General features: G+C 37.4%; 1 protein-coding gene and 1 non-coding gene across 2 annotated transcripts; one reads left to right on the top strand and one right to left on the bottom strand.

Moving 5' to 3' along the window:
• The first annotated feature begins 5,140 nt into the window (after positions 1–5,140).
• Positions 5,141–6,667, top strand: LOC133795006 (uncharacterized). Its single transcript, XM_062232460.1, has one exon. The coding sequence runs from the start codon at positions 5,141–5,143 to the stop codon at positions 6,665–6,667; it is 1,527 nt and encodes a 508-aa protein (XP_062088444.1).
• A 3,304-nt stretch (positions 6,668–9,971) lies between these two features.
• On the bottom strand, positions 9,972–10,078 carry LOC133798887 (small nucleolar RNA R71). Its single transcript, XR_009876103.1, has one exon. It is a non-coding gene; the product is annotated as a small nucleolar RNA R71 (small nucleolar RNA).
• Between the last annotated feature and the right edge of the window lie 2,112 nt (positions 10,079–12,190).

The raw sequence follows: 12,190 nt of genomic DNA, 5'->3' as shown, positions 1-12,190 counted from the left end.
ATGCATGCATATTGAATCTTTTCAAGATCCGATCAATGTAAGTCTTCTGAGACAAACGAAGAATACCATTAGACCTATCCCGAAGAATCTGAATCCCAAGTACATAGGAAGCCTCACCAAGATCCTTCATATCAAAATGGCTAGACAAAAGTTGTTTTGTCTCAAACAACAGATCAGAATTATTAGATGCAAGCAGGATGTCGTCAACATACAATACTAGAAAAATATAGCTGCTCCCACTGACCTTCATGTATATACATTGATCTACTACATTCTCCTTGAAGCCATTTGCAGTGACAATCATATCGAACTTGAGATACCACTGCCTTGATGCTTGTTTAAGCCCATAGATAGACTTTTTGAGCTTGCAAACCATGTGTTCTTTGCCATACTTCTCAAAACCAATAGGTTGAGTCATGTAAACATCTTCAAATAAATCTCCATTCAAGAAGGCAGTCCTCACATCCATTTGATTGAGTTCTAGATCAAAATGAGCAACTATAGCCATAATGATTCGCAACGAATCTTTGGTGGAAACAGGTGAAAATGTTTCTTTGAAATCAATACCTTCTCTCTAGCTATAGCCTTTAGCCACAAGCCTAGCCTTATACCTTTCCACTTGCCCATTCGAGTCACGTTTGATCTTATACACCCATTTGCATCCAATGGGTCTGCAACCTTTGGGTAATTCAACCAACTCCCAAACCTCATTTTGTGACATAGAATTCAACTCATCTTTCATTGCATCCATCCACAACACAGATTGAGGACTATTCATAGCTTCTTGATAGGTAACTGGCTCAAAAGTGTCTCCTACATCAAACTCATGTTCCTGTAAATAGACAAGGTAGTCATTAGGAATAGCAGACCTGCGGGTTCTCTGTGATCTTCTCACCATAGCTTCATCATCCTCAATATCAAGATTTTCATCTTGGTCTTGATTTTGAGGTTCATCATGAGTTTCTACCGGAATCTGTTCAATCACAGGGTCATCAACAGGAGCGGAAGCGGAAGCAACAGGTACATGGACATAAACACGTTCTTCCCTGAATACAATTTCTCTTGACCCTTGACTTGAACCAAATTCTTCTTCAAAATAGACAGCTCTATCTGATTCTATCACTCTGGTGGTGTGAGAAGGACAATAGAACCTGGAACCCCTTGATCCAATAGTGTAACCTACAAAGTAGCCACTAATAGTTTTCGGATCAAGTTTCTTAGATTGTGGGTTATAGGGCCTTACTTCAGCTTTACATCCCCAAACATGAAAATGACGCAAACTCGGTTTCTTACCCGACCACAACTCATATGGTGTCTTTGGGACATACTTACTAGGTACTTGATTCAAGATATAAGCAGCAGTTCTTAATGCCTCACCCCATAAAAATTCTGGCAAGCTAGAATGAATCAACATACAGCGCACCATGTCAAGAAGTGTGCGATTTCTCCTTTCAGCGATTCCATTCTGTTGGAGCGTCCCTGGCATTGTATATCTTGCATCAATACCACATTCCTGCAAGTATTTGGCAAAAGGCCCGGGGTTCCTTCCAGTTTCATCATAACGTCCATAATACTCTCCACCTCTATCAGAGTTGACAGTTTTAATCTTCTTTCCCTTTTGAAGCTCAACATTCGTCTTGAAAATCTTAAAGGCATCCAAAGATTCAGATTTTTCACGAATGAGCTCAACATTGCGGGAAAAATCATCAATGAAGGTGATAAAGTATCTATAACCACCCATAGCAAGTGGAACAAAAGGCCCACAAATATCAGTATGAATAGTCTCCAATACATCTGTGCACCTGTCTGACTTGCTCTTTCTAACCTTGGCAGTCAACTTTCCTTTTATACAATCAACACAGGCAGTGAAATCAGAGAAATCAAGATCCTGAAGTACGCCATCCTTCACCAGTCTCTCCATTCTATCTCTAGAAATATGGCCTAAACGTTTATGCCAAAGCATAGAAGATTTCAAATCTGATCTTGCACGTTTTGACCCAACAATAGCATTAAGAGAAGAAGAACAAGAAGAAGTAGAAGTAACAGGAACAACATCATGTAAATCAAGCTTATATAAGTTTCCACATAAATTTCCATTTCCAACCAACATAGAGTCACGATACAAAGTCAGTTTTCCAGTTTCAAAATGAAGACTATAACCTAGTCTATCCAAAATAGATACAGAAATCAAGTTCCTCCTAATAGAGGGTAAATAAGCAACATCATGCAACTCCAAAAAATGCCTAGTATTTAGCTGCAGTCTAACAGTCCCAAAAAATTCAACTCTAACTTTAGTATCGTCTCCCATGTATACATGCTCCTCCAACCTACTTGGTCTTCTTCGGTTTGTCACTGCCTGCAAGGAATTTGTAACATGAAGTGTAGCTCCAGTATCTAACCACCAAGTGTTTGAGGGCACATCAATAATATTGGACTCTAAACAAATCATGGAGATACTTCTTGCCCTACCTTTTCTCATGTCCTCCTCTTCCTTGGCAAGAATAGCAGACATCTCCCCAACAGTCCATTGCTCCTTCTGAGCATTGTAGCTTGATCTGATTGAATCAAACTGAGATGGAATGTTCTCCATCACCAACCACACCATGTAATCCTCACCAAGGTCCATATCCATGGCCTTAAGTTTATGATAGTGGCCCATGAGCTTGTCAATGTGAGCCCTAATGTTACCTGAACCATCGTAAATAGTGTGATGCAGCATGTTCAGATGTTCATTCTTCTCATTCTTTGAGAATTTCTTATACTTTTCCTTAATGGCAGCAAGAAAATCATTTGCATTTTCAGACTTGGGAATACTATCACGAATGGATTCGTCCATGTGATATCTCATAAGCATCAAGCAACAACGATTGGAGTGTTCCCAGTCCTCATAAGATTTCTTAACCTTCTCAGTAGCACCATTAGCAGGCTTAGATGGTTCATCAATTCTCAAGGCCAAGTCCATTTTCATGAAGGTCAAGTTCATCGTGATATTTTCAATCCACTGCTTGTGGTTGGTTGCATTCAGCGTCAAGACGGCTGGAGATCTAGGAATACTTACAGCTGAATGAGAAACAAGAGCAATAACTATTAAATACATGTTATGATAAACCATGTCATTTGTGCTCTTTTCTCATCAATATATGATCGCAAAATAACCAATGATCATTATGTATGCTAGAGTTCTTAGATAAACATACAAAATAGAACTCATACACAGGTAAGAACAATCTATTAAACATTATAATCAAATACATTAATTTACTATCGAAAGGATAGATAAATTGTGATTCATAATGTTTAATAAATTTTCTTCACCATATTAAGCATCCTTACCAAGCAATTATTATCGATAGGATAATTAATTACTTATATAGATCTTAATGTAATTTTGGAGGAAAAAACACAAAATTTAAATAAATAATTATTTAAATGTTCCTCTTTACTAAACAATTCACATGCTTATTCTTACGACATGCAAGAAAATAAACAATAATTGTTGACAATATATAATAAGATTCATGCCACAAAAGATTAAATACAAATACAATTATGAATACAATTCATGGATTAATCTTGTGCATAAACATATACAAATAGTAGGATATGAGAATAGGAGTGAAATGGTAAAAATTTGGCCAAAAAACACCCCTCACGCGCCCCCACGAGCCCCAAATTTTTTTTTTTTATAAAAAAATTTCAGAAAAACGACATGTAGTTTACCAAAAACGACATGTAGTTTGCCAAAAACGACTTGTCGTTTGCCAAAAACGACTTGTCGTTTGTCACTATAAAAATCGACCCTTACATGCCAAAACGGCGTGTCGTTTTACGAAAACGACGTGTCGTTTTTACGAAAACGACGTGTCGTTTTATACAAAAAAAATCGACCCCTCACACGTCAAACGACATGTCGTTTCTCTGAAGGGGCTCATGTCCGTACGAACGACATGTCATTTTTTGCCTGACAGAGGCAAAACGACATGTCGTTTTTATCGTCCCTGTCACCCAAATTTGACCCGTGGGTCTGCTACTCGGGTCTACGCGACCCGGTTCGTGACCCGGTCGGATAGGCCATCTCCGGCCACCATATCGGACTCCATTTGAGGGGTTTTGCTCCACGTCTCATCCTCTATCACTTTCCGGCCTCCATTTGGATTAAAAAACTCTCAAAACCAACAAACATATATACATTTATCTATGAAAGTTTTTGGAAAAAAATGGGTATCCATGGCCGAAAAGCACTCAAAAAATTCCCCAAAATTTTGTCAAAAAGTGGTTTGAACCCATTGATGATTGATATACTAATTTTCTACATAGCCCAACAATGATATTCGAAATTTCATGTGAAAAATTAGATTTTGAAAAATTGGGTATATATCAAAATTTCAAGCCCTAAAATCAAATGACCTGGCTCTGATACCAATTGTTAAATTGAAAAACAATACTATGAGCATTATCAATAAATCAGATTCAAAACAACATTACATGCTCATACAACAGTCCAACGCATTTTATTTAGAGCATTGAATTGAATATATATAGATGAAACATACCTGTCATTGAGTCTCCAATGTTCATCCTTGAATCTTTCATGATCTACACAAAACAATATTAGAAAAGCAATGCAAGAGAGATCTTATGGAGAGCAACCCTTACCAAACCATATACCACTATATTTTTCCCAACAACATATATGTTCTATATATATGTCTCATATGCCTTCTTACCCTAAGGGGTATATTGGGCCTATTGGGCTTATATTATCAGATATGGTGGACTATGATTTAATGGGCCAACCTATAGTCTTTAGGGTGCTACCATGTGCCTCAATTGCAATTAGATTAATATTAACCATCCCATTATGGTCTTTAACTATTGGTAGGCACTCTTAGAAAATGATTGTGATAATGGAATTATGTTTGTAATTATATTAGTCCATATAAAATTCTAACAAGTTTCTCTCTACATCTTCCTCAACGCCTGGTCTGGCAATTGTCTCAACTTTCTCTCTATTCCAATACTTGTGGCTGCGGTCATCAAGCTTGGACAAAGGATTTTGGTTCTGATGCGGGCGAGTAGTGAAGAGTTTAGAAAATCAATGTTCCCTTCTCCTGATCCGGGACCGAACTATGCTAGATACATGGATGAGTATAGTTCAAAGAAAGCCGAGGGGTATAAGGTGTCTTCAACAAAAATAGTCGACATTCCTAAAGTAGGTCATCATCTTAATTCGGTCCCGGTAAACATCACAATACCCTATGCAAACAGCTTGTTAGACGCCTACACTTTCTTCAAGATGTTCAAGCCTCTTTTTGCAGACCTGATCCTAAGCATCCACGACATTGTCAATAGCCAATCCTTCTTCCGCAACAGATCCTGTGAGGAAGTCTTCAGGGTGATAGAGATAGAGCTTGGATTCATCTATGATGTGTTTTACACCAAAGTGGTTGTGATTCACTCAATCTTAGGTGGTTGTCTCCGGTTCTTTAGTTTTTTATGTGTTCTTTCCGTATTTGTGGCCTTCTTCATCGCTGAGAAGCAAGATTACTCTGCCGCACATGTCATCATCACCTATGTACTGCTGGCCGGAGCTGCCATTCTTGAGATGTATGCCTTTCTTTTTCTACTTTGCTCTGACTGGACAATGCTGTTGCTAAGCAAGCATAAGAACATTGCAGTGGATCTCTTGTACCAAGTAATTTCCCATATTCCAAAGTTTTTAATACCCAAAAACAAGAGATGGTCTAATACAATTGGACAATACAATCTTATAGGATTTTGCCTCAAATACAGGCCTGGCAAGTGCAGTATTTATCTGAAGCACTTCGTAAGTTTTTACGATCAGTTGGTATATGAGTACTATTGCAAGAGGATTAGCATCCACAAGGAATTGAAAGAGGTGATCTTTAAGCAGCTTCAAAAGAAATCTAGGGGATCAAAACCTAGCGCTTGTAAGGAATTATGTGATCATAGAGGTGAATGGGCTCTTAAGAATGAGGAATGTGACAGCAGACTTGGCTGGAGCGTTATGGGAGAATTTGATGAAAGCATTCTTCTCTGGCATATTGCAACAGATCTCTGTTATAAGTCTGATACGGATGAAAACTTAAACAACTCTCAACCGAATCAAAGCTCAAACACAGTTAAGCGTTACAATTCTAAAGAGATCAGTAAGCTCTTGTCCGAGTATATGCTGTATTTTCTGGTCATGCGGCCATTCATGTTGCCCAATGGGATTGGACAAATCCGGTTTCAAGACACATGCGCAGAGGCAGTCGAGTTCTTTGAGGGGAGAAAATTCATAGCTGGAGAGAAGAAGGCTTGTGAAGCATTAATCAAAGTGAGCACTGAAATTCTTCCGTCTGAAGTGAAAGGAGACAGAAGCAAATCGGTGTTATTTGATGCCTGTGGCCTTGCGAAAGGCCTACAATCCCTTGAAACAGAACAAAATTGGGACAAGGAAAAGAAGTGGGAATTGATCAGCCATGTTTGGGTGGAGATACTATCATATGCAGCCGGCCAATGCCAGAAAAATCAACATGTCCAGCAGCTAAGGCGAGGTGGCGAGCTACTCAGTCATGTCTGGCTTCTTATGGCTCATCTTGGTATAACCAAACAATTTCAAATTACAGATGGCCACGCGAGGACTAAGCTGATTATGCAATGAACAAGCCTTGTTTTCAGCTAAGACATGCAGTGCAGCAACCATAGAAACAGCTTTTTGTAAAACATAGCTAAAAAAGAGACATGTATACATATTAATATTACTTACATGTATACATAATCTATACAAGAATAGTTTTGCTATAAAACAATAGTAAGGGAATTAAAATTAACTTCCACTTCTTCTTCAAATTAAGAACATAGAATTGTCTTCGATCTTTCATCACAAAACTGAATCCAATAATATACAACTAATTAGTGAAATTTTTAATTTATTAATTTTGCATGCTAAAAATTATTTATTAATTTATTTATTTCCGACAGCACTTAACACTTGTCAAAGTGATGTTGAAAAAAATTATATTTATATAAAAAAAAATACTAAACATAAATAGCTGCAACTGCAAAAAGGGACCACTTTTGTCAGAGATGCTTAACAGTAGGTTGGGAAAACTGTAACATTAACAAAGTAAAGAGAAAAACTCAGCTGATATATGAAGTTCATATTAGTATGGGCTTATCGGCTTGCTCTCTTGACCGCATTTATGATATCAAGAGCAAAAGGTAAAGAGGAGACTAATCCCAGAATAATACCCGAAGCAAAAAAGTGGAAATCTCATGCATCAATTGAAAAAAAAAAATCATGAAAAATAGATTAGAATTTCTAACACCTTCAAATTTTGAATTAAAATCTAAAGTTTAATTGGTAGTGACATGTCTAAAGTCTGTTAAAACTTAATTAATAAGGTTCCATGTTCGCACGAACGGATGCAATCGTTCATAAAAGATTTTTGTTTTTAATTGTGTTGCTTTTTCGAAGGACCCCACCAGTTTCTTTTCTTTCTTTTGGATTTTCTTTTCTTATTTCTAGACATAAGATAGGCGCAATCGGTAATGTCGAGAAAAAAGAGACTAGACTAATCACTTAAAAGGGGGAACTGTAACGAGTCCTTTGTAAAATGACTGCTTCCAATTTTAATTTATTTTCGTTTATCGTCTTACAATCTTATTTGTGGTTCCCCTGTTTTAAGCACAAACAGCTGCTACAAAATTATCCACGGACTTTAAAAGAGCTTCGCTTTGACGGTTACTCCTAGTTTTCTGCTGTCTTTTGAAAGAGAAAACTGATGTTGGTCAGAAGTAAGTGATATTACTTTTGTCCATTCATAAAACCCGTCCTCTGCCATTGATTTTGTATTAAAATATTTGATGCAAATGTTAGGACTAGTTTTGGTATGTTTTATGACGTGTTTTAAGATGCAATTTTAGTTTTTTATTTGGTTTTGTGCGATATTATGCTAGTGTTTATTGTGTTTTCAGGATTAAGTATGATTATTAAGGAAATGGCTTGAAATTGGAGGAAAAACGCTTAATTATTGAAGAAACGATGTTAAACGGGCTAAGGAATGGAAACTAGGCGAAACCCGGAGTTGAATTTATCATTTGGTGAAAAATTGGAATTACAATCGCAGCTCTATGGTGTAGAGCCCTAAGAGTTTCAGAGAAGAAGAAAATAATCTGCTAGAATTAGAGTTGCAGCTCTATTAGACAGCGCTGCAGTGCTACAAAATCCGGAGATGAAATCTGGATCGCAAAATGCACTAGAGCTGCGGCGCTATCACATGGAGCCGCGGCGCCAGTCCGTACGGAAGCCAAATTTAGGGCATTTTTTAAGGGCAATTTTGTCCTTTCGCACATAATTAATTAGGGATTATAAAAGCTTTCTTAATGACGTTTTTAAGAAGAAAATTAACCCTAGGAGACGGATGGAGGCACATTGTGGAGGATTGCAAGTGGAATCAAAGAATTCATCACAATTTTCTTCTTTTCTACTTTGAATTTCTATATTTTGGATGCTTTTTAATTCTTCTATGGTTATTATGAATTTTGTCATAAACTAAACTCTTTTTCTAGGGTGTTAATGGATTCTCCTGAAACTTAATATTGAATTAATGCAAGTTTTATGATTTCTATTCTATCTTGTGATCTATTCGAATTTATGCTTAATGCTTGTGATTGATTGGCCATCTATTACATGATTTATATGATTTTGATTCGAAATCTGAGAAGTGAGAATTGATTATGTTGTAATTGAATAGGCATAGATTTCATTATAGGACGGGAGTACCTATTTGGTCTGTGTAGCTTTAGGGTTGTCTTGCTTAATGCATGTCTTATGTTTATTTATCACAGAGATGTAGAAAATTTACATAAGGTTGAGACTTGTATATCCTAGTAAGAATATAAGTTACTTTTGTTGACCTGCTATCACGAGAGAGAATTGAATAGTATAATTTATGTTACTAAAATATAAAGTGGATAGTAGATGGAGTTAATTTCCCTAGTTCATTTAATTATTGAATTCTATTTCTTTTGCTATTCTTTTATTCCTGCAATTACGTTCTTATTTCAATAGTTTTACTTAATTCTTATAATCAAATTATTGTTAACAAAATAGAATATTAGGATTAATGATTGGTACTTGGTAACATTCCCTGTGGGTTCGACCTTTCTTACATTATACTACTTGTTAAATGAACACGTATACTTGCGTATAGAAAATTCGTAACAAGTTTTTGGGCCATTGTCGGGGATTGTTTTTACTAATATCAAGCAATTAATTCTTTTTCTAATTTGGTTGCTTTCTTTTATACTGTTCTCATTCTGGTTTTCTTTTGCAATTTGTGATTTCAGGTATTCACATAGTTTATGCGACGACAGGGGTCTGAATCAAGGGTCCCTATTGATCCTGAAATTGAGAAAACTTGTAGAAGAAATCGAAAACAGAAAAGGTTAGAAAGAATGGCTCAGAACAGAGGTAACAGAGGGGTTGACAACATTGCCCATGAAAACGCTGAGAATATTAATGTTGGGATATCAGCGGGTAATGTTGGAGGAGCAGGAGTTGTTGAACGAGTTGCACCAGTTTAGCAACCAATACAAAGAAGTTTGAGGGACTATATGCTACCTACTGTCACGGGGGCACAATCGTGCATTAGACCTCCAGCAGTGGAGGCTAATAATTTTGAAATTAGCCTGCTATTTTGCAAATGGTACAATCATCAGTTCAGTTTGGGGGATCACCAACGGAAGACCCAAACTTACATTTGGCTAATTTCCTAGAGCTCTGCGCCACATTTAAGATGAATGGAGTGACAAATGATGCAGTGAGGTTGAGACTATTCCTGTTTTCATTGAGGGACCGAGCAAAGAGTTGGCTTATTTCCCTGCAAGCCAATTCTATCACAACATGGGAGGAGCTCACTCAGAAATTTTTGGCAAAATTTTTCCCATCATCGCTGTCTGCAAGGTATAGAGGTGAAATCAACAATTTTCACCAAAAAGATGGTGAATCATTGTATGATGCATGGAAGAGGTTTAAGGAGTCGCTGAGAAAATGTCCCCATCATGGAATCAAAAAATGGATGTTAGTCCATATTTTTTACAATGGTTTGTGTGGTACTACTCGCACAATCATAGATGGAGCATCTGGAGGAGCGTTCATGAGTAAGAGCACTAATGAAGCTTATGATCTATTGGAAGAAATGACTATGAATAACTATCAATGGACATCAGAAAGAGAAACCACTAAGAAGGTGGCTGAAGTGCATGAATTGGATGCCATCTCAATGTTGTCCGTTCAAGTGGCAACATTAACCAAACAGTTACAGCAAAACAACATTCAAGCTCAAGCTCCAGTTATGCAGATGCAGATTATATGTGAGTTATGTGGGGGACCTCATTTATTTGAACAATGCACAATGAGGGATTTTAACAGCATTCCTATGGAGCAAGTGCAAGCAATATGGAACTTCCCAAGGCACTCCAACAACCCATATTCCATGAGTTACAATCCAGGGTGGCGGAATCACCCAAATTTTTCTTAGACAAGTGGTCAGGGCAGTCAGCAACAATTTCAACAGAATCAACCACAGTATCCTCGACCTCCTCCTGGGTTTTATCAACAGCAACCAGTAAGACCTGCACGGCAACATATGCAAGCAAAACAAGACGGTCAAGTTGATGTGTTAACTCAATTTATGACATAAATGAGATCATCAATTCGGAGCTTGGAAAATCAGATCGGACAGTTGGCCACGCTTATGGCAAATCGAACTTAAGGGAACTTGCCAAGCACTACTGAAGTGAATCCGAAGGGAAATCTTAATGAACAGTGTCAAGCTATTACCTTGAGGAGCGGAAAAGTGTATGAGGGACCAAGTATGGAGAAGAAAGTTGAGCAGAAGCAGGATCAACAAGTACCTATCATAGAGAACAAGCAGAAAATGGGTAAAGTTGAAGAAGAGGCTAATGAGAACCTTGTGAAAAAGTAGCCAGAAATAAGCATAGATCACCATATAAAGATCTCATATCCTCAGAGGCTTCAAAAGAATAAGCTTGACAAGCAGTTTTCTAAATTTTTGGATATCTTTCGAAAGCTACACATCAACATTCCTTTTGCCGAAGCACTTGAACAGATGCCGAGTTATGTGAAGTTCATGAAAGAAATTTTGACTAAGAAAAGGAAACTAGAGGATTATGAGACAGTGGCACTTACTGAGGAGTGCACTGCGATACTTCAAAAGAAGCTACCTCCCAAGCTTAAAGATCCGGGTAGTTTCAACATTCCATGCTCTATAGGGGGTTCAATGGTGACAAAGGCTTTATGTGATTTAGGGGCTAGTGTAAATCTAATGCCTATATCTATTTTTTGAAAGGTAAAATTGGGAGAAGCTCGACCAACTACTGTATCTTTGCAAATGGCGGATCGATCATTGGCTCATCCGAGGGGGATCATAGAAGATGTGTTAGTAAAGGTCGATAAATTTATCTTCTTTGCCGATTTTATTATTCTTGATATGGAGGAAGATGAAAATATTCCAATTATTCTTGGAAGGCCATTTTTAGAAACTGGTAGGGCCTTAATTGATGTGCAAAAAGGCGAGTTGAAGTTGCGGGTACAAAAAGAAGAGGTAACATTTAATGTTTTTGCAGCAACGGAGGTTCCAACTTGTTGTAGAGTTGATGTGGAGGAAAGTAAGTGTAATGCCTAGAATCCCTAATGATGTTTAATGGTTGGATTAGTAGGCCGAGAGGGCAATAATTGATTTATTATGCCATTAAACTATTATATGCATGTTTATGTGAATTATATTATAATATGATGTTAAATGCATGCATGTGGGTCCACATTTCATTTCAGGGGCATTTGGTAATTTGGCCTGTTGATGGCATAATTGTGTATTTTTGTGCATGTTTGTGATTAATTGATAAGGCCACATTACAATGTGAATTTGTTCGAACCATTCGACATGAGACGATCTTTGAGTGCAAGTTAGCGGTTTGGTCATAACAGGGTTAAGTTCGGGGCAAGTCTCGGGGTAATTTGGTGATTAGAGTGTTACCGGGAATTAAAGGGTAACAGGATATGATTTATTTGTGTTTGATAATATTGGAAATAACGGCAATTGGAGAGCGTTAATTATGATTAACGAGATAGGAGGAAAATGATGGCTTTACCCTTGGG

This window comes from Humulus lupulus, chromosome 8, assembly GCF_963169125.1.
Source record: "Humulus lupulus chromosome 8, drHumLupu1.1, whole genome shotgun sequence".
Classification (NCBI taxonomy): domain Eukaryota; kingdom Viridiplantae; phylum Streptophyta; class Magnoliopsida; order Rosales; family Cannabaceae; genus Humulus; species Humulus lupulus.
Note: the sequence above shows the minus strand (reverse complement) of the source record. Positions and strands in the feature narration are given on the sequence as shown.

What these genes read in the sequence shown, in the direction of transcription:
- LOC133795006 (XM_062232460.1), top strand. Translation starts at nt 5,141, where the DNA reads ATGGATGAGTATAGTTCAAAGAAAGCCGAGGGGTATAAGGTGTCTTCA.